This window comes from Eleutherodactylus coqui, chromosome 4 (genome assembly GCF_035609145.1).
Source record: "Eleutherodactylus coqui strain aEleCoq1 chromosome 4, aEleCoq1.hap1, whole genome shotgun sequence".
Taxonomy (NCBI): Eukaryota; Metazoa; Chordata; class Amphibia; order Anura; family Eleutherodactylidae; genus Eleutherodactylus; species Eleutherodactylus coqui.
Genome location: NC_089840.1, coordinates 252,391,726 through 252,414,914, shown reverse-complemented (window position 1 = coordinate 252,414,914; position 23,189 = coordinate 252,391,726). Strand labels below are relative to the sequence as shown.

Below are 23,189 nucleotides of genomic sequence, written 5' to 3'. Positions count from 1 at the left end.
AATAGCAGACGACCATTTGCAGAGCCATGGTTTCTAAGAGAAACAGAAAGACGAGACTCCAGGAGGCAGAAGAGCGCAAAATTGTACCATGAGTAGTGGAAAAACATCTGCTGATCCTCCACTTGCAAAGACACTTGTGGGCTCCCTGCTGCCGAGGCCGCTCACTGCTTCACCACTGATGCCCGCCGGTGCAGTCATGGTAGTGTCCCGATCTCTGGAGTCTGCGGACGCCGGCTGTGAGTGTCTGGTTTGAGTGAAATTTTGCATGAGCGTTCTTCAGCACCGGGCGACGGATATTGGCGTAATTAAAAATCAAAAACTCACCGACTTCCCCTGTAATTTTTGTTGCCAATAGCAACCAATCACAGCTCCGCTTTCATTTTTTATACTGATTAGTTGCTTTTTCTTATACTGCTAAGCTAAAATAAAAGCTGCGCAGATTTTCTTTTGGAACGCTTTCATGCGAATGCGGTGCTGGACTAATTTTGGTGGTCCACTTTGTATATTCCAGGACTGCTATTCATAAAATCGCCGTGCAACGCAGGGGTATATCGCCTAGTACCCTATAATACCCACAAGTATAGGCTATGGAGATTCAACATATGCAGCAAATATGCATGTTACATGCCCAACAGCTATCAGAGTCTCATACAGCTGACTGCCGCTATCTGATTGTTGCAGTTAACTCATGATGCTCAAAGCTGATCATGTGTCTAAACATTCAGTGGGAGGGGGTGGGTGGGAGTCCCGCACGCCATCAGCACCCCCACACACGATCGGGGGGATGCCAGTGGCCTAGCATTACAGCCCGGAGCCTACTGAAGGCATCAAAAATCATAAATATATATTTAAAAAGAAAAAGAAAAAAAAGAAAAAAAATTGCTATATAATGCAATATTGCAGTGTAAGGGTGAAGTCAGATGAGCTTTTTTTTGTGCGCACATATGTGCACAAAAAAAAGTGCATCTATTAGAACCATTGGTTTCTGATGCAGTGTTCACATGTCCGGGTTTTTTTTGTTTTTTTTTTACAGGTGCAAAATCTTTGCACCTGCAAAATATAGGACATGCTTGCACCGGTAAAGTCCATGCTGCGCATAGAGATTCCTCCGAGGAGTCTCCTTATTACTGAACACTGTAACAGCACTGTCACAGTGTTCAGTGATGATGGGACTCCCCGCGAGGACGAAAAAAATCCCCTGTCACAGCTGTGGCAGAAGATTGCAATGTTCTCCCATTGCTTTCAACGTAGCCAGCGCTACCTCTAATTGAATTTAATGAATGGCTGTGTGCTGCCTGATTGGCTGAGCACTGAGACCAATCACAGGCAGTGCTCAGTTGTCATTCAATGAATGGCTGAGCCCTGCCTGTGATTGGCTGAGTGCTCAGCCAATCAGACCCAGCACTTTCAGGAGGCGGGGATTTTTAAATCCCCGGCAGGAGAAAGTGCTTCAGAACAGTGTCGGGGAGCCAGCGAGAAGACGCGCCGCAGCCCTGACAGCGGCAGAGAGGTGATGTATATATATTTTTTACAGCAGCTAGGGATAATTTTCAGGGAAGGGTTTATATTTCACCGAAAATCACTGCGGGAGTAGCCTGAATCCCATTGCTTTCAATGGGGCGGCTGTAGCGCTGGCCCCATCGAAAGCAATAGACACGTAGCTGCGGTCACATGCCTTTTCAACGTGTGGAGCACTTTTTTTTTCTATACATAGGCGTGAAAAAAATAAATAAATAAAAAACCCTACTTTTCCCCATAAAAAGTCTAAATAATTAAAAAAAACAAAAACACATATTTGGTATCGCTGTGTACGCAAAAGTCTGAACTATTAAAATATCACAATATATACATCGTGGTGATGGCTGTGGGGGAAAAAAATAGAATGCCAGAATTGTAAAGGTAGGTGCTACCCCGGCTCCCAAAAGCTTTGAATAAAAAGTTATCAAATAGACATACCCAATATGGTTTCCCAATATGGTACCGATAAAAACTACAACTCAGCCCACAAAAAAAACAATTCCTCACACAGCCCAATGGATGAAAGAAAAAAAAGAAAAAAAAGGAGTTATGGCTCTCAGAATCCAGCAATTTTTAGTTAAGAAAAAAAAACAAACATTTACTTTTAAAAATCTAAAAAAAAAACCACAAATATTTGCCATCACGGTGATCACACTGACCCGCAGAACAAAGTTTATAGGTTAATTTTAGTGCGCTGTGAACGCTGTCAAGTAAACCCACCAAAAATGGTGCAAGTGCATTTATTTTTCTTAAATTTTTCCCCATTTAAAGATTTTTAAAAGTTTTTTCCATACGTTACACGGTACATTAAATGGTACCATTAACACTACACCCTGTCCCACATAAAACAAGCCCTTTTACAGCCATGTCAATGGAAAAAAAATAAAGTTATTTCTTTTGGAAGGAGAATACAAAAAAAACACTGGGGAAAAAAAAAAAAACTCTGGTCCTGAAGGGGTAAAGTATTTTTTTTTGTTGTTATTTATGTGTATTTTTAAAAAATTTTTTGTTATAGTCTCCATTTCTAAACTGGTTACGATACTAATATCTTTTTTGCTTCTTCGCTGTGGGCCAATTCAATATTTGCTACCAATTAAGAAGAGCAACCGTCTCGAACTGACCAGATGCAAAGAGACAAAGTCCTTCTGCAGATAGACAAATCTGCCTCCCCCGCCATGTGAGCCGCAGCCACCAGACATCTGCTGTCCCCCCAGATCTAGATCAGGAAATTCTGTAAGATGCATAAATATTCACGGTAAACATAATCGCCCGTGTTCCCGTCTGTCCTTAACGCTCTCACCCACATTAAAGTGACATTTGGACAAATTGCACAAGGTCCCATCAAGCGTTGCCGCTCCAGCCAGATGGAACCGTGCACAAAGCTTCTAATTACCAGCACACATGAACACCACGATTGCCTCCAGACCCCGGACTCCATCCAAAACCTGATACTCCAACCGGGTCCAGGATGCAAGCGGGTTGCATGCACGCATTTGTAAGACACATCCTTCTATTCACACCCGGGGGCGGTGTGGCCGGCTCAGGGACATCGGGGTGCCAGAATTAAAATGGATGAAATTTGTGCTCCAGCAATCCAAATGCAAACATCTGTCTCTCCTTTTTGCCTGGAAAGACTGAAAAGAGGAAGTTATAAAAAAAAAAGGAGCGAAGTCATGGGAATACCAGGAGGTCTGTGTCCAAGCAAGACAACACAAGGAAGGGACCGAGTTGCATTCCATTTTGCTCCTAGCAACAAGAGAGCCAACATCTGTCTTATGTCTATTTACTGTATATTAGAACAAAGCTATTGCTCCCTGTTATCAGCCACTTTCATGCCCTCCTATGATCGTCACATATTGCACACATCCATGTTTCTCTTCATATGAAGCTGCATTATAACATTCTATACCCCTTCCCATAGACTGTTGCTACCCTTTATCGACCTGCAGGCTTGGCCAAGCAGATATGCAGTTTAGTGCAACACAGATCCACAGCGACTTATATTACAACACATGCAAATGGGGGATTAATAATGGGACTGCGGATTTCACCCCTTTAATGTATACATTTAATCCTTTCCAATCCACTGTCTGACCTCTGAAGACATTATGATTTAAGGCTGTACAGCTCCGATGTTGGTAGACATCCGTCGGGGTTCTCTTACTGTATATTGCCAGCCTCTCTGCTGTCGGAGCCTGTCCAACGTGTCACCTCATGCAGTACTGGCTTTAGCCAGCAGATAGCGCCGTTGTATAACAGCAGAAAAAGAGTAAGCCCCCTAGGAAAACCAGGATATAAATTGGATTTGAAAGGGTTAAGAGGGGAAAGCGTCGCCCTGCTCCCCTCTTACTAATGACAGCACCTACTGGCTGCTCCGTGTTAAGATCTACCCTGCTGTCAGGCGAGACAGGTGAAAGCCCCCAGAGAACGAGTATCTGCTGCACCACAAGGAAGAGAACGCAGGGGACAGTGACAGTGGATGCTGCTGCTGGAACACTATCAGAAAGAGGTCATCAGTAGTTAATCTGCAGGGGTCTGCTGCATGGGATCCACGATAATCAACTAATCCCTTGGCCAGCTGTCAGTGCGGACACTCTGGAAGCAGATAGTGCTGTCCTCATTGCAGTGGACCAAGTTTGTTAGTGCATTCAATGGGAGCTGTGATTGCAGTACCAAACCAGGCCACTGCAATATGGCCAGCACTATCTGCTTCCAGCGCTGTCCGCACTGACAGCAGTGCTAGCAAGCAGCTGATCATAGGGATCCCCAGTGGCTGGCCCCTGTTGATCTACTATTGTTGACCTATCCTTAGGACAGGTCATCAATAGTAAAAGCCTGGACACCCCTTTCAAGAGATTGTGCCAAGTTTTAAACTTATTCTCTATACATGTGACAGGGAATGAATCCCTGCTGATCACAAAAATGGAGACTCCATGTACACCCGAATGAATGGACAAATTGCATATCAGTTGCTACTCTAGAGATAGCTGAACGATGTAACCAGCCATCCTTCAGAGTCCCAAAAAGATGAATGGGGCAGCAGCTGATATGCATGACCACCGATCCATTCATGGACAGCCGATCATCTGCAGTGGTAGCATCCTGCCAATGGTACCAGCTGATCATCGTGCAGCTTCTGAAGCAATCCATTGGAGAAGCAAAACGCATGACCAACTGCCGACATTTATACGGCGGCACAAAAAGACCTCCTGTTCTTATGATCAGCCGGGGTCCCAGCAGTCGAATCCCCAACCAATCAGAGTTTAAAACTTATCACAACCTCTCTAATGCTCAGATACCTCCTCCGTCAGCAATAAGGGCCCTTTTACACGGAACAATCATCAGTCAGATTCTCACATTCTCGCAGGAATCTCAATGATAATCGTTCAGTGTAAATGGCAGCAATGACTGAATGACGAGCGGTAGTCATTCATGTAAGCAATGACGACCCCGCTCCACCTCCATTCACAGAGCGATCCTGAGCGCCTGACAATCGTTCCTTGTAAAAGGACGCCAAATCCATCTAGTATAATACAGTGAATAGAAAACAAAGAGAGGGGCAGGAGGGGGATGCAGCTGCAGTTGTTTACGTTTCTCTAAAGGCCCCCTTTTACACAGAACGATCATCGAACCTTGAAGGATAATTGTTCACTTCACTCTCTGCTACCGACAGGTAAGTTTTAAATAATCTTGCAATATTTATATTGGCCACTAGATGTCAGTAAAACAGGTGACTGTAAAGAAGCATCTCATTTTACAGCATGCTGTGAAATTTCACCTATCATCGCATTCTCAGTTATGTTGGGATCCCCATCCGCCATTTTTTTCCGCATTTATAAAAATGGCATTAATGGAAAAATGTCATGAAATTCCATCAACTGCCATTCCCAATCTTCATATGCATTTATCTACAACCGTATAAAATATAGAAGCCTTTTAGCAGATATTTAAACTGGAGCATTGAAACCCTGGAGAAATCTGCAGCTTTGGTCTGTGACCTTTTCTCATATTTTATACTTCAAGAGCAATCAGTGACTTGCTGTTCTGACATGGGGAGATACAAAGGGTCGCTCCCTGTATGTGTTCAATGCTCACACGCAACCCAGGCTGGAAGCTTACACCTAACCTCTCTGCTATGCGGTGGAGGTCCTGATCACGGTTTACTGGAATATTCACAGAAATAAGATATTAGCAAGGAGAAAAGAAAAAAAAAAGTTTGTCAAAAAGGAAAATCCTGCCATCTAGTGGAAACTTTTTGTATTACAGTTTTTTTTTCTTCTACCCTAATTTTTAGTACTAAATACAAACACCAGTCCCTTCAAGTTGGAACTGTAGGTTATCTCAACTGCTCCAGAGCATGACTTCTCAGTCTTTTTCTGCTGGGTCTTCATCAGTCAGAGAATGGTAAAGCCAAGCTCTCTCCATCCGTGGTTGAAATGCATGGCAAAAATTAAAATCTTGCAAATTTTCTTGCTTACCACATGGATATGTCTATGATAATTGCCTCCCCAGCTGTATCTCACCAACAACTAGGAGGCATGCTACTGTTTGAAAAGTGTTGATCTACAGTAGTATTCCCCAAACTTGAGTCCTCATGACCCCCTAACAGGTCAGATCTTCAGGACTTCCATAATATTGCACAGGTAATTATTGTCAATGGCTCAGACAGTGCCATAGGTGTTCTCTTTGTAGGGTATCCTCATACCGTGACCCATTGGGGGGTTGTGAGGACTCATGCTTGGAAAACACTGATCTAGAACATCAATTCACACCTTCCTCCTTGAGCAGACACTTACTTGAAAAAGTCTAACTTTTCAGGCAAGGTCTGCTCATCTACTAGCTTCTGTTAGTCTCATAATTTCTGTAATATACTTGCATTAAAAATTCTGTTGCTTTACCACTGTAAATAACGTTTGAAGTTGCTGCCACTAGGGGTCTCCCTTCCAGCTTCTTTGCATTCCACTCTATGTTAGGTGCAGAGTTTATGTAGTAACAAGGACATTTCAATAACAGGGGAGGAGCAAACTTCACAGGCACTCAGAGGCTGCAGGCTGACAGATCAGCAGACACTGTGATAATCTCCACAGGCTCTGTATCATTGTTACAGTGTGTGTGCGTACATTTTATACACACACACACAAACACAATTATAATAAGTGTCAAAACGTCTGATAGTCCAGGGAAAGCAGAGGAACGGCACGTTCAGATACCGCCTCCCTTCTGAATGGACCAGAGACCGTGCAGTGAAGCATGGGAAGTGAGGGAAACGAAGTCTAGGACAAAGAACTACTGGCAGAATGCCAGGCTTCTTACATGCACTCTCCATGAAAGTGAATTGCAAACAGCAAAAGCAACAGAAAAATGTGGAAGACCATCAGAAAATCAGAACTTACAGATATGAAACAGGGTGCAAACAGCAGCAAATGAGGGTAAGCAGAGCCTGGTGTATTCTGGAAAAGTAGTTGAAAACTCAGGCACGCTTTTAAAGTCCAGAAACGCCACTAGGGGGACTGCCCCAAACCAATCAGCTATCACAATAACTGCTAATAACCAACCGTGTTTTTGATTGCCACATTCCGAGAACTATAGATTTCTGTCGGCATAACCGTATGGGTGCTTGTGGTTTTGTAGGATGGGTTGTATTTTCTAAGGAATTACTTAATGTGCCATGAAGTGAATTTAAAAATACTCAAAGATATCTTAGTGGGGGGAAAAACGCAATTGTACCATCTTTTTGGGGGGCGGAGAAGGGAAAGGGGAGAATCCTGTTTTTACTGCGTCCGCGGTGCAGTTAAAATGAAACGGTAAATTTATTTTGTGACCACATAGAGAAAAATCCTGGATTTCCTAATACAGGGCTGGGCATATTATCCATTATATATAAATGTCCCTCATAGTAACAATGTCCAACACAAAAACAAAGAAGGGGCCATAATTAACCGTGTGCCGCCAATTCCGATACACTATCAATTTGAGGGTGTTACTACTACTGTGGGCACTATTTCTATCAGAGCCACTACTGGAGGCACTATTACTATTGAGGCCACAACTGGTGGGACCATTACTGGGGGCACTATTTGTATTGGAGCGACTACTGCAGGCACTATTATTATATAGAGGCTGAATTCGGGTGATAATCATAAGTACCCTTTAGGGCTCATGTCCACGGGAAAAAGAAGAATTAAAATCCGCAGCGGATTTTAACTCTTCTCCCGCGTGCGGATCCGCACCCCATAGGGATGCATTGACCACCCGCGGGGTAGATAAATACCCGCGGATCGTCAATAAAAGTGATTTTAAAAAAAATGGAGCATGAAAAAATCTGGACCATGCTCCATTTTCATGCGGGTCTCCCGCGGGGACGGCTCCCGCGGGCTTCTATTGAAGCCTATGGAAGCCGTCCGGATCCGCGGGACACAAAAATCATATTTTACTCACCCGCTCCGGTTCTTCTCTTCTCCGCGACGCCATCTTCTCTCAGCCGCGGCCGGATCATTTTGCTTCGGCCCGGCGCATGCGCGGGGCACGTCACCGACGTCATCGTGCACATCCGCCGAGCCGAAGAATGAAGATCCGGCCGCGACGAGAGAAGATGACGCCGCCGCGAAGAGAAGAAACGGAGCGGATCGGAGGTAAGTTTATTCTCATTTATTTGCATTTTCAGCCCTCATGTCCGCGGGGCAGGAGGGACCCGCTGCAGATTCTACATGTAGAATCTGCAGCGGATCTGATTTTCCCCGTGGACATGAGGCCTTAAACTGTAGGGCGGGGATGGGTTAACCCTTTCCAATCCACTGTCTGACGCCTAAACACATTTTGATTGAAGGCTGTACAGCTCCAATGTCGGAAGACGTCCGGCAGGGTATTCTTACTGTAGATTACTGGCTGCTCTGTTGTCGGGGGACTCTCCAGCATGTCCCATACTGCAGTACTGGCTCTAGCCAGCAGATGGCGCCATTGTATAATGGCAGAAAGAGAAAGCCCCCTAGAAAACCCTGAATCCAAAATTGGATTGCAAAGGGTTAAAGCCTGAATTAAGATAGGCAGCTTTCACAAGCTGACAATAGCAAATGCAACATTGACACACATTTGGCAGCTGAGTAAAAAAATAGGGGTTTCTGGCCAAGGCTTGTGAAGTTCAGGATACAATGTATACAGGGTGCCAACACTCTTAGCAAGGAAGATGGTCATGGTTGTACAATAGGAATGGCGGAGGGCAGGGGGATCCCGCACAATCCAAGGCTTTCCTTCAATTATAGGGTGTGGCAAGTGCAGAAAGCAGCTTACGTACTAAATTCAAGTGTACAAGACAACATGCGCCTGACAGTAGGTGATATTTTAAAGCGACAGTGCACTTTAAAAAAGTTTGGTGCAACTAGAAGCCTGGATAGTTTAGAGTTTGCAGTCTTCATCCAATCTAAGGGTTAAACGAAGCCCTTTGGCTGCTCACCTAGCGTAATCTCTTCTGACACCGTAATTCATATTGCTGTAAACTGATGACTACAAGATAATTAAAAGTTAGTGGAAACACAGAATCGCTAATTATATTAGTAAAATAAATCTAATGACTACAGTGACGGCGAAATGAAATCTACCGGTGCAGATTACTTAATATTGATTGAGGAGTTCTACATCCAGAAACGGGAAAAATCTTCCATTCATCTTACTTATTGCTTTCAAAATACATAATGCGATATATAATGATTATGTGTCTGTAAAGGGATCTATAGAGGACGGGAAATCCGCGGTGCACACTGCCCTCTAGTGGACAGCAAGGAACACACAGCTGCTTGTACATTTATCATATGATTTACTGGGGAGATTTGTGTTTTTGCAGCTGCCCCTTTATGGATTTCTTCGGTACCCTGGCGTCCTCAGCCCTCCGCTGTACAGGGGGCTACAACACAGCCATATTCACCTAAATAGGGTTGGGTCGCGGTTCCATGTAAGGCTATATCCGCACGGGCGATTTGGTTGCGATGCGACAGTGCTACAAAAATCGCATGTATGTAGAGCCCACGCTTTCCGATGGGTTCATCCACACCAGCGATGTTTTGTAGCCTCCGACAGTGCGAGACTAAAAAATCGTGACATGCCCAATACAGCTGCGATTTGCTATATTTCGTAGCCCATGTTTCCCTATGGAGCCTCCTTGTTTATCGCACGAATTTGTGATTTTCATACTATGTAATGCGATTTTATCATTAGAAAGTCCTATTAACTTTCTTGCTACAAAATTGCGCGATTTTATCCTATGAGAAAATCGTATGTAGCAGCAATGCAATGATACATTTTTACCAAATTACGCGGAGGTAGCAGCGATATCGCTGTCGCCTGTGCGGATAGAGCCTAAGGCTGCCTGCCCACAGCCGGGATGGAATATCGCTAGCTGGGAGGAGGGGGGAGCACTGACAGGTCTCCATGATGAGCCCATCTAATAGATAGGCAAACTGCGGAGAATCGCAGCATGCCACGATTTCAATCCCGCGAGCATAGAATCGCTATGATTCTCCGCTCATGGACGTCGGGCTGCGCTCCCCATAGTTAGCCTATGGAAAGCTTTTCATAGCGTGATCCACGGGCGATTTATTGCAAGCGGATCATCGCCCGTGTACAGGCAGCCTAAGGCCCAATGTCCACGGGCGGATTTTAATTATAAAATCCGCATGAGGCCCCTGCACAGGAAATCCACAGCTCTTGCTGCCCATAAGGATGCATTAGTATTAGCATCCGCAGGCCAACTTAATGCATGTGGATGCAATTTTTTTCCCGGCGCGCGGGTCGCACGCACAGGAAAAAAAAGCGGGCACTGCATATGCGCTGGGCACGTTGGCCGGCGCTCCCGGACGCATCTGCCATGCTGAAGAAAGAAAATCCGGCTGGCACGGAGGAGACCCACGCTGGATCCGGAAAGGTAAAAAACAGTCTTTTCCTCTCCATGTCCACGGGCACGCACGGATACCACTGCGGGATTTAGCAGTGGACACAAGGCCTAACACTGCGGCTAGGATTAGCACTATAGGCACCTCTGTCCTAGACCCCAGAACAGGCCCTAAAACCAGATTCCCTATATGCAGGCCACCTTTAATAAAGGACTCAGATCAGAAACCACTAGATTACTTCGTAAGACAGACCTCCCACCCCCACCCACCCCATTTATACAGATCCCAGATCAGACCACTCCTCATTTATTCAAACCCCAGACAAGATGCCCCATCTATTCAGATCCTTGGGGTAGATTATCCATTAAGATAAGTCACCCCCCCTCCCACCACCTCCATTTATACAGACCAAAGATCAGAAACCTTCCTACTTATTCAGAACCCAGACCAATTCTCCCATCTATTCAGACACCACACCACACCCATCCCATTTATTATGACCCTAGACAAGACACCCCACCCCCACCCCATTTATTCAGATCCAGACCAGAACCTCCCAATTTATTCAGAACCCAGAGAAGAAGGCTCCTATTTATTCAGACTTCAGACCAAATTCCCCATCTATTCAGATCCTTTAGGTAGATTATCCATTAAGATAGACCCCCTCCCCCATTTATTCAGACCCCAGACCAGCCCCCCTCAGTTATTCTGACCCCAGTACAGATCCATCCAATTTATTCAGACCCAGAACACAGCCCCCCTACCTAATCAGACTTCAAACCAGACCCACCCCATTTATTCAGAACCCATACAAGATGACCACCATTTATTCAGATACTAGACCCTCCATTTATTCAAAAGGCCCTGCTTTATTCAGACCCCACCCAGACATCCCCCATTTATGCAGACCCCAGACAAGAGCAGCCACATTTATTCAGACCCCAGATCAAACAGAGTTACCTCTTGTTCTCCTTGCACCCCTCTTTACCCCTGAGCACCGCGGCACACCAAGGCCAGCGTCAGGTTGATGTCCGCGACAGTGCCTGGGAGAGAAGAGGACTGCAATAAATGAGAGATGGCATCTGATTGGTTGCTTTGCCCAACTCCTCAACTTTACTCCTTCGCACCAGTTTTTATACATCTGCCCTGTTCTCTTCCTGGGTGTGATGCAAAAGTTCACAGACTACAATCTACCTGTAAAGGGTGAAAAATATGCCAGTGTAGTATATGTGGTCCATTGTCTGTGCCAACAGGTACCTCTCATACAGAACACCACTGCATATATGACAAACCCAACCAGTATATCTTTACAGGGAAGGAACACAGACTATCTAATTAAAGTGTCGCTCCAACTATGATCATCAACCCAAGATCAGAGCGACTGATGGAGAACCAAGGTAGCCCACTCCCTCTGTAAACCACTTAGATGCCACGGTAAGCATTGACAGTGGCATCTAAAAGGGGTTAAATAGCCAAGATAGGTGGAGCCTGAGTCTTATTAAACAGCCAAGGTCCTACTATACCTGGAATGAGCACCGGTGCCAGGCTTAGGCTTTATTCAGACGGCCGTATTTTATGTCTGTGTATTTCACGAACAGCCCATGGTCACTATTTTTTCCCCTACAATTTTTTTTTTACTTTTGTTTAAGTTCCTTAGGGAAATTGAAAGTGCAATCTGATGGTCCCACAGATAATACACTGCAATACTTCTGTACTACAGTGTATTACTAGTAGAGATGAGCGAACGTACTCGTTTAGGGCAATTACTCGATCGAGCATCGCTTTTTTCGAGTAACTGCCTAATCAGGCAAAACGATTCGGGGGGACGCCGGGGGTGAGCGGGGGGTTGCAGAGGGGAGGGGGGGGGGGGGGGGGAAGAGAGAGAGAGCTCCCCCCTGTTCCCCACTGCTACCCCCCGCCGCCCCCCAAATCTTTTCGCCCGAGTAGGCAGTTACTCGAAAAAAGCGGTGCTCGATCGAGTAATTCCTTTAAAAGAGCACGTTCGCTCATCTCTAATTACTACATTATATCTGTATAGGACATGCTGTGGCAGACCCGGATGCTACTGACTGGCATCCAGTTGCTATGGCAATCCATCACTCCTCTGCGACTTCAATGCAGAGGGTTGATAAAGTCACAGAGTGTGTGCCCATCTTCTGTAAACCTTGTAAATGCTGCAATGAACATTAAATTGTGGCATGTAAGGGGTTAACAGCAGAGTCCAATAGTCTCGCCAATCCCTGCAGTTGTAGCTGGAGGCCGGCTGTTAGTCACAGCTAGTTCCCACTGCGGATGGTGCAGGATCATTTTTTTTTTTCACATATACACACCCTGGGGTGAGGATGGGGTGAGCAAGTAACACAAATTTGGTATATTAGAAGGAAGCAAAGTACTAAAGTACAGATACAGGAGATTACTACTGCAGGACTACAAATGGGTTGTTTGTAGTCTGTAACCACGGAGACACACAGAACTATTAAAGGGCTGTAGACATAAAACGGAAGATTCTTAATGAGGCAAAGTTGCTTCACTTTTTTTATTGTTAGATACATTGGAACAAAAAAAAAGGGCTGCAAAGATGCATCCAGCCTTTAAAGATTCCTACCTCTGTAGAAGTCAGAATTTCTCAAGAACACAGCACTGTTCACAAGCGCCAGAACCCAACACAAGGGCAGGAGATAGAGAATGCAGACGGAGCCCAGTAATAATCCATACAACCTGAGAAAATACAGGAAAACGGTTAATCCCACACCAAAGGCACAAGAACATCTATCCCATGCAGCACCACATCTGTCCACAGGTTGTATCTAGTACTGCAGCTCATCTCAATTTTAAGCAATCTTCTGATACATTAGGGAGGGGGGGGTAGTATTACCCAGCGCCCCCTGTTTGCACCATTCTGAAGCAGATCCATCAGGTCCCAAGCCTCTCTTCTAGACTGTTGCAGTATCTCCCCGACTTCTCAATGTATACCGTGCATCGCTAGTCTAAGACACTACACGCTGCTCTCCTAATGGGTCGCAGGCCAATCAGAATACAATATTTAGGGTCTTAAAAGTCAATTGACATACAAGCCCTTTACTACCCATCTATAGGATTTGTGATAAAAGTCTGATTGGTGGGGGTCTCAACACTGAGACTCCTCCTGAGGACAATGGTCTCATGCACCCCCTGCAGCAAGGAGGAGATTGAATGGAGCAGTGGACATACATGCAGTGGTCATACATGCGTGGCTCCACTCCATTCATTTCAATGGACCTAATGGAAATAGTACAAGCGCTCAACTATCTCTGCCAGCCCCACTGAAGATGACGGGACCAGCACCAAGCTTGCACGACTCCTGCTCCATTCAATCTCCTCCTCACTGCAGGGGATCCCAAGATAGCCTGTTCCAGGTTCACCCTGCCCATGGTTTGCACACCACGAACCTGCTGACAGACTCCCTTTCATTCTATGCATATGTAACACTAGAGAATAGCATCAGAAACATTCTGCAACCTATAGCTGATGTAAAACTACAACTCCCAGCACGGCCTGTTGAAAGCTGTGGATCTGAAAAAGCTGGAGGGGTCATGTTGGGAATTGCAGCTTTGCAGCAGCTAGAGAGCTGCAGGTTGGAGAGCGCTGCAAGAGAGATATCTGCTGAGCTACTTACTGAATGGAGGCGGAAGGATTCTGCCAGTACACGACCTGGTAGGCTCTCTCACAGGTGCCACAGATGAGGTTAAGGATGCCCTCCAGGTGGATTAAGCTGCAATGTACAAGGTGGCATTTAGTGGAAGGTGTACAGTAGATAGTCATGCTACAAGTTAACCTACTAAACCCCTTAATGCCCTTTTATACAGAATGATCATTCAAAAAAGTTAAACAACCGAAAATGAAAGATAAATCGCTCGTGCGAATAACAAAATTTTTTTAAAAAGTGCTTTACACATAGCGATTTATTTTTTTAATCTAAAGAAGGGAAAAAGTGCAAAAAAAAGTTTTTTTCGTTACCATTTTTAATTTTTTTAAAATATTTTTTATTACACTTGTTATACCCCCTGTAGGGGACTTGAACCAGAATAGCCATGTTCACTATGATAATGTATTGCAGTACTTCTATACTGCATCGCATTATTGCTCACATTATTAGCGATCCCAGACCATGGCAGGCCCATGATTACCTAGCAGAAAGCTGATGAGGTCACAGGTGGAGCGAGCCCTCTCTGCGAATCTTTTACATGCCACGATCTACATTGATTGCAACATATAAGGGGGGGGGGGGGGAGATTAAGTGTTCTCACTGATCCCCACTGTTGTAGCTTCTGAGCCCGTGCCATCAATAGGACATAAGTTTACATCCCGTTACGTCGAGGGGTTAAAAGATACAGTTCTTGTTAACCAGCAGCCATTCAGAACAAAGGAAGAGAAACCATATTTCATGCTATTTCTGCTTTCATTGTCTTGAGGATGTAAGATCTAATCTTGGAAGGAGCAGTTAGTATCCCAGGAATGAGGAAGCACTTACAAGCTCCTGAACTCTGCCACCGCTTCTTGACGAGTGAGTTTCACTTTCTTGAGTTCCTCCCGTCGTACGCTGTAGTATTTCCTTCTGGCCAGCTCAGGTTCGGGGAGATCCATGTGTGACAACTCCTGGAGGTAGCCGATGAGGGCAGGTATGGAGACAAGCAGAGCGCCCAATGAGAACCAGGCAACTGGGAGAAGAAGAAAAAAATTAAATAAAGACCTTAGCATATATCATATACAGGACATATAATATCCAGCCTGTCATACACTGAGGAAGCTCTTTTTGTTAGACGACACCCTTGACAATAAGACGATCAAACAGAGTCCAACTGCTGTGACCACCAGCAATCAGCTCTGATGGGTAGGAGGGAACCTTGCAACAAGTGTTCGATATCCCTGCAGCACCTCTAGAGGGAAAATGAAGCATTACACAGTCCTCACTAAAATCAACAGGCTGTCTGTGTAGCGCACATCTTTGTGGCCATTCACAGCTCAGGCTAATACATGATGGGAAGCAACTATTAGGCTTCTATCACACGGGCGGAAGCGATATAAATGCTACAAAATCGCTGCAATATCGCTGCTATGTATCGAAGATTTTGTAGCGTCAGTGATGCTTTCTTCTCGGGAAAAATGTAGCATTGCGTTGCTGCTTGCATCGCACGAAAGTCGCAAGTTCGTGCTATGTGATGCGATAACCAAGGGGGCTCCATAGGGAAACATGGGCTACAAAACATAGCAAATCTCAGCCGTATAGAGCATGCCGCGATATTGGAGTCTCACAATGTAGCAGCTTACTAAACATTGGGCTTCACATACATGTAGCAATGGTGCAACGCTAGAAAAGTCGTGCGATTTTGTAGCCGCGTGAAACAGGTCGTAAACACAGAATTAAGTAATAGTATATTGAAAAATAGGCTTTAACCCTTTCAGGATGCGGCCCAGTTTGGTACTTAAGAACACAATGATTTTTTTGGGATTTTTATCTCCACTTATCAAATAGGGGGGGTGGGGGCACAGGATAAAAGAACACATCAATTCTGCAATTCTTTTAGGGGTATTTTATTTCAGGATTCACTATGGTATAACTTTCTGCGGGTCGGTAGAGTTATGTCTATACCACAATTATTTTATTTTTTTGGCTTTTCAACAATAAAACCCCCCTTTTAAAAAAAAAAACCCTTGTTTTTTGACATTGATGCATTCAAAGTTCCAGAACTCTTGATTCTTGCATGGACCAAGCTCTGTGAGGGCTCTGTGAAGGCATACAGACATCCGCTGTCCCCACTTGCCAAAGACAACAAGCCCATTGAGTAGGAGACCTTGGATGAATGTTTCACGTTGCACAGATCATCAAGTATTCATCGATCAGACGTGTTTTACATGAGACCGCACATATGACGGTGATGCTGCAGCTGCCGGCAGCAACGGAACAAACCTCTCATCATCACCTGTCACCTAATCCCCTGACTTATCAGATAGACGAGCGTTATTGTGCTGCATGTACCCACCAACGTAGGTAAACATGCTCCAAGTCACGCTGTGCGGTGTATAACAATGGAGGCTTTTATACGCTAGATCTTACCTAAGGCTGACGTGTGTATCCAGGAATATTACTTTATACTAGAGTAAAGGGCGACGCCTTAAAGGTAAATAAAAAAGAAATTCAAAAGTAATAGAAGGTGTCCCTAATTAGAGAGGGAAAAAATGACTTTTTTGGTATTGCAGCTCATTCTGATTCATTTGACTGGTACTGAGCTGCAATACCAGACAAATCCTGTAGACAAAAGTGGTGCTGTTTCTGGGGCCTTATAGTCAAAGTCTCGACATACCTTTAAATTGTACACTTCTGTGGAATTAAAGAGGTTGTCCCACAAATCAAGTGCATCTAAAAGGTTTCAGAAAGCTATTATTCCTTATTAGGAACTACTTTACACTGTTTCCACACTCAACATACTGCATACTTAAGTCATTGCCTTTCTTCATCTGTGTCAACATCATCATCAGTATTAATCTGTGCTACTGTGGGGCTGCTGGGTAGTGTCACATGACTTAATTCTAGGTTTTCTGCCTAAAACCCCCAAAACCCTCTCCATGCGCTCTACGGGTCTTTTTCTCTGCTGCTCCAAAATGCCAGTCAGTCTTCATCTCCCTCTGGTAGCTGTAAATATTGTCCCCAGCAAGTGCCCTAGTCAGACTCTTCCCTTCTTTGACAGTTATAAATATATCCCTTAGTAAGTTCCCTGGTCAGTCTCCTTCCTCCTCTGGCAGTTGTAAATACAATAAATAGTAAGTTAATCAATCAGCGTCTTTTCCCCTTCAGCAGACTTAAAAACCATTCATAGTATGTTATCCAGTCAGCCTCCTTCCCCCTCTGGCAGCTATACAGTCTATAGTATATTACCCAGTCAGCCTTCTTCCCCCTCTGGCAGATAACGGTTCTGCCATTTTAATGTACACTTCCTTTGCTCTGTAATTTTTGCAAAATTCCAGACCCTAATAGGTAAATCATGTAGCAAAATTAATACAGACCAGACCCCTAAAAGTAATTTAGAATCCAGATGCAAAAATAAATGCAGTCACCCACACCAAAAGCAAAAATTGTAGGGGGTTGTCCAAAAGTTTAGGAAAAAGTACTCTAACCAATCCTTAGCAACCATGTGCCAAGCATGATAGCATCACTGCAGAAGCCAGTGATTCGCTGTGGGGGGTATGTGCATGTACAACACGACTCTGGCCTTGGGTGGAGAGGGGGGGGGGGGAGACACACTAGCGCATTGGCATTGGAGAGGTGAGGAATGAACAGGTAAATAAAGTTTGTTGTTTTACTTTATAACATTTTCTGCAGCTACTGTGATCTCCAAACTCTCAGAAATCTATTTAATCCAGACCCTAAAGTCAATTCCGACCCCAGACCAGATCCCAAAATTAACCTGCCGCTCCTCCCTCCTGGGCTGTGTGTTCTTCAACTCTAGGTGCCACTGCACTGAGTCCTGATGGCTTTGGTTGTATGTACCATCAAAAAGGACCCAGTCCTTCTGGGATATGTATGCCAACCTTAAGTTAGAGGTCACCCTGTGTGGAATTTTTTTTAGCACACACCCTCCCTTGTCAAATGAAAAAAAAATTATCTATCTATATAACTGATGGGCAGCCTGCCTGTACTCTGCTTATTCAGAAACCAGCAAGATAGCAACATTCCCAAATTAGAACAGCTGCTAACAAAAATATGGCACCAGAACAAAGCTCATCATAACATAAATCCGGCACCAGAACCAAGCTCATTAAAAAAAAACAAAGAGCAGAACTAAGTGATTGTGTTGTGGGGGTGCTGATGGACAGCAGGAGGATGATTCATGTAGCTCCACAAGACTCTGCTGCATGGAGGAAGAACGTCATTTGACCAGGCAGACCTAAAAAGGGATTATATTCCCCAGCCAACATCCACATGGTGCCCTACAAGCAGGAGGCCGGTGCTATGCATGACCTGTCACACATAGCTAAGGCCAGCCGTGCCCGGATCTATGCCACCTATACAATGCGATGCCAACAAAGTAATAATAGGTCACTGACAAGACCGGAATGTCAGTGAGATAATTAGCACTTACCTTCATTTAATGTGAGCAGCAAGAGATTCACCAGAAAACAGGTGAGAAGTGAAACTATTGGCGTCTGCCATCTGTGGGGAAAAACAGGACATAATGAAACAAAAAGAGACAACATAATAGTACATAATAGTGCAAAACGAGAGGGTTCGCTGCACCAACGTGACCCGAGAGGCGCTGAATTATTCGCCTTCCTGAATGATCGGACAGTCAGTCCCTTACACGTGCGTTTAGAAAGACAGCGCAAAATAAGATATTAAAAGGTCGTCAGAGATTAACGATACATCACTAATGAATGATCGTTTGGGTTCTCACAGGATCGCGGGAATACGAACAATATAATCATTCACGGTAAATGCCGGCAGCGACCGAACGATGAATCATAATTTGTTCACATTTTTTGACGATCGGCCCGTGCAAACATGCAGTCGTTCATCATGAATGGAGGTAGGCGGCCCGAACGATCTCCAACCAGCTCCGCCTCCATTCGCTGGAACGACTGCTAGGCGCTGGACGATTGCTTCTACAAAAGAAAAAGAGAACAAAAATTAAATGGGAGCGAACATAACAGTGAAGCTCAGAAGATCCAGCTGAAATCAATGGGACTTAAAAAGGATTTTTTTTCTTCCGTTGTGCAGCAGTTCTAATAAAAACGCAAAACAGAAATCAAAAACAGTGATGTGAACGAGCCGACATGTACAGCAGGAAAACGGAAATAATGTGGGTGCGCTCCAAGGAATAATTGGTTCTTTAGTAAGAAGGGAATGGATAAGAGGCGGGGGGCACGATGGAGGACACCTCTTGTCCAGGAGCGCCTTCCTATAGGATACTGCTACATAGTCCAGGGAGAGCGTGTTGGAATAACCACGAGTTCAGGACCTCATCGTGAAGAGAAGTACAATGGAGTGTAGAAACAATTCCCTAGGTGTCAGTAGCCCTAAAAAAAAACCAATGACTGACGTGGGAGGAGACCACAATGTCCGGCGGGTCTCCTCAGAGGTCCAGGCCGGCCTTGTAGGCAGAGGCGTAACTTGAATCTTCTGGGCCCCAATGCAAAACCTGTAACAAGGCCCCCAACTATAATGCTTTATTCATAGTACTGGGTTCCCTATATGGAGAGGAGAGGCCTTATGGGCCCACTAGGGCTCCTGGACCCGGGTGCAACCGCATCCTCTATAGTTATGCCCCTGCTTGTAGGTCATCCTCGGGGAGATGTTTTATAAGACTTTTATGGTATACACAATGGAAGCAGCCGAGGTTGGACAACGCGTTTCGGAGCCTCCTTTATCAAGAATTATCACAACGAAGCAACATTTGCAGTTTATTGTTTACACCACATTTGAAAGCGCCATAGGGGCAATCTCCACAGAAGTCTAATGATGCCCAGTAGGGATTCTTCTGAGGCCTCCCAGGTCATAAGGGGGCTAACGTGTTTCTAAAGCTACATTCCCATGGACAAGAATCTTGCATAAGTTTTGTGTGACGCACGAATAGGAACTCCAATCTTTTGAATGGACTTGAACAAGTTCGACTTTCCCCCCCTACAGCGATGCTGCGAGAATTTAAAAAAAAACAAAAAAAAAAAAAACACAGCATGTTTTATCCTTTGGCGCCTCGCCAACGGGACCTTTAAAGATATCCCATGGCGCTCGCATGCCATATGATGTGATGTTTTCCATTGAAACCAACGGAAAACACTTGTGATCCTCTGACGCGGGTGAAACACACGGCTAAGGATCGCTAGCGTGATATCAGGATTAGGAACTCAGCCTGATATCATGTTTGGCCACGTGTGTTTCACGCACTTCAGAGGATCGCAAGGGTTTGCAATTGATTTGAATGGGAAACATCATGTCGCACAACATGTGACTGCCATGAGATATTTTTAAAGGTTCCATTGAGAACAATCGGCAAGGCATTCTGAGGGAACGCCCAAAGATAGAACATGCAGCCATTTTTATCCTCGCAGCGTCGCGGTGAAAGGAAAAAAATAGGGAGCAAGAAAACAAATAAATCGCTTAAGTGAATGAGTCCAATCAGAAGAATGGAGTTCATTTTCGTGTGAGTTTTCTGTGTCTCGCAAGGCACAAAATTCACGAGATTCTCGCCTGTTTCAATGTAGCCTGAAGCTGCCTACACAAGGATGAGAAAGTCGCGCGAGGTTTGTGTGTTGCGAGACGCACAAATACGAACCCTATTCTTTTGAATGGGGTCATACACATGAGCGATGTTTACCAGCATGGCACCGCGATACGACACTATGTCGAAAACCAATCGCAGCACGTCCTATCTTCCTGCGTGGTCTCACATCGCAGCGCCCATTGTTTTCAACAGGGCTGGCGGCAGCATCGGGCCACGTGCTAGGTGCATGCAATGCGAGGTCTCCCAGCGAAAATAATGGGAGAAACTCTGCCATCCTACATCCCTGAAGTGATGAGAGGCTGTTTTGACATGGAAACGCCTCACATAGGCAGAAATTCACATGGTGGGGAGTACAATATGGGGGTGGGATGCACGGCTTTCATGTCTTATACTGCTGAGGTAAAATGAAAGCTGCGATTTGATTGGTTGCCATTTCTCATACTGCTGAGGTAAAATGAAAGTTGCGCTGTGATTGGTTGCTATTTGGTTGATAATCAAATTTTGATTTGATTTGATTTGATGAACGAATGATTTGGGACCGCTGCAAAATGGCGTAGAAATATCAGTTATGTAGAAGAAGGTAACTTTAAAAGCCCAATTGTCAATAACCAATCTCTGCACATATAGTGCTGTGCAATCCACAGGTATATCCCCTATTGCTTGATAAAGGAGGCTCAGACCTCCATCTTCCATCTTACCGTGGATCACCTACAAGGCCGGCCTGGATGCCCGGCCTGGATGCCTCTGAGGAGACCCGGCGGGCCTCTGAGGAGACCCGGCGGGCCTCTGAGGAGACCCGGCGGGCCTCTGAGGAGACCCGGCGGGCCTCTGAGGAGACCCGGCGGGCCTCTGAGGAGACCCGGCGGGCCTCTGAGGAGACCCGGCGGGCCTCTGAGGAGACCCGGCGGGCCTCTGAGGAGACCCGGCGGGCCTCTGAGGAGACCCGGCGGGCCTCTGAGGAGACCCGGCGGACCTCTGAGGAGACCCGGCGGACATCATGGTCTCCTCCCAGGTCAGTCATTAGTGTTTTACACCAGCACCACTACTGCCAACTATTGCCGCACAGAAATGGTTTCTACACTCCATTTACGTACAATAGGAAGGCTACGCAAAGTACTAGATCTGCTTCTTGTAGATTGTCTAATTCTGTATGTATACAAGAAGGTTACAATTCCCTGACTGCAAGCAGAGATCTTGAAAACAGGAGTTAAAATACAAATCATAACAGAAAGCTGCAAAACTTCATTCTAGAATAATTTACATTTCCCTTCAAACACCCTTAGAAAGTTGCTCCATGCAACATGACATAAACACGTTACTAACTCGGCTCTGCTACATCCAGGAGTAACATTTGGTAAGGTTACCTCAGCAGGTATCTGACTGTATCCCAGCCGTCCCGCACCGGCTCCAGGTAAATCTCAATCCTCTTGTAGGAGACGACCAGGTTGAAGAGATCAAAGGCTTGTGACTTGCTTGTGACTTGCGGAGATCCGGGCCGCGACTCCGTCATTGTGGGAATGCCATCCGACCAGCTCATGTCCCCGACAGAAGCGCCATCTCTCTCCGTCGCCTGCATGCTGCAACAAGCAAGAAAGTTACCGGATTACACAGCAGCCAAGGGGAAACCGAAAAACTTCCTGGCAGAGGAAATTGCTTGGATTTTACGAGGAGCGCAGACCTCCGCTTCCCTGCCGGGCGTCTCAGGTGCCTCCAGTGCATGGCTGTACTCGCTGCCAGGACGCACGGAAGGTACTGGCATCGATCACCAGGAAGTCAAGAGCTAAATATCAAAAAAAATGTGCAAAGGTCATAAAAAAACTGAAGAGGATCCGAACACCAGATAAACAGGTTGCTCGCTCATTAGCTGCCGCAGCGCCAGTGTGGGACGGGCTGCAGGGTAATTACTTGTGTGTCACAGGAGCCTGACTGCAAGCTCCCAGCTGTCACCTCCTGCAACGGGTCTTCTATGCAGGTGCTTCATATACAGAAATAAGCATCTTTACAGGAGTTTTATCATTTTAGGTAACTTCAGCTTCATCTGTAATATAGCTTTAAATGTCAAGATCTCTGTTTGCTGGCAGTGGATGAAATAGTCTAGTTTGCATTGAGAGGGTTCCACAAGGATAGAGCCAGTTCTGCTTTGTGCAGACATCGAAGGAGTATTCCCCCATCTAGGCAAGTTATCCCCTATCCATAAAATTGGGGATACCCCTGGCAAGTTTAGACTACTGATCCAGGGAAGTCACCCTGGCATTTCCCAAAATTTTGATGCATGCAGGGCCACCAGTTAGTCATCGTACCATTCACTTCAATGGGACCACTGAATTCAAGAGCTCAGCAAACATGGCGGTACTATTTAAGTGAATGGGACTATGGGAAATTCCAGAGTGCTTGAACTCAGTGGTGGGAAATGCACGTCCACTGCTGTCAAATTTCGGAGATGCACCGTGGTCAGACCCCTAACGATTGGTAAATTATGCCCTATCCTGTGGCTATAGAGGAGGTAACTTGCTGAGATAGGAATACCTCTTTA

General features: G+C 45.3%; 1 protein-coding gene across 3 annotated transcripts in view; it reads right to left on the bottom strand.

Annotated features, from left to right (window-relative positions):
• Window positions 1–23,189, bottom strand: part of ZFYVE27 (zinc finger FYVE-type containing 27) — an 87,472-nt gene that overhangs the window by 56,234 nt on the left and 8,049 nt on the right. For 2 of the 3 annotated variants that reach the window (XM_066601089.1, XM_066601091.1), the window contains exons 1-6: window positions 22,335–22,424; window positions 22,021–22,233; window positions 18,518–18,588; window positions 14,911–15,097; window positions 14,056–14,151; window positions 13,006–13,118 (exon numbers count right to left, since the gene is read on the bottom strand). In XM_066601089.1, the coding sequence (XP_066457186.1) occupies window positions 13,006–13,118; window positions 14,056–14,151; window positions 14,911–15,097; window positions 18,518–18,588; window positions 22,021–22,233; window positions 22,335–22,375 (721 nt within the window). In that variant the 5' untranslated portion in view covers window positions 22,376–22,424. Of the gene's footprint in view, window positions 1–13,005; window positions 13,119–14,055; window positions 14,152–14,910; window positions 15,098–18,517; window positions 18,589–22,020; window positions 22,234–22,334; window positions 22,425–23,189 lie in introns of those variants that run through there. The other variant, XM_066601090.1, reaches the window with a different exon arrangement.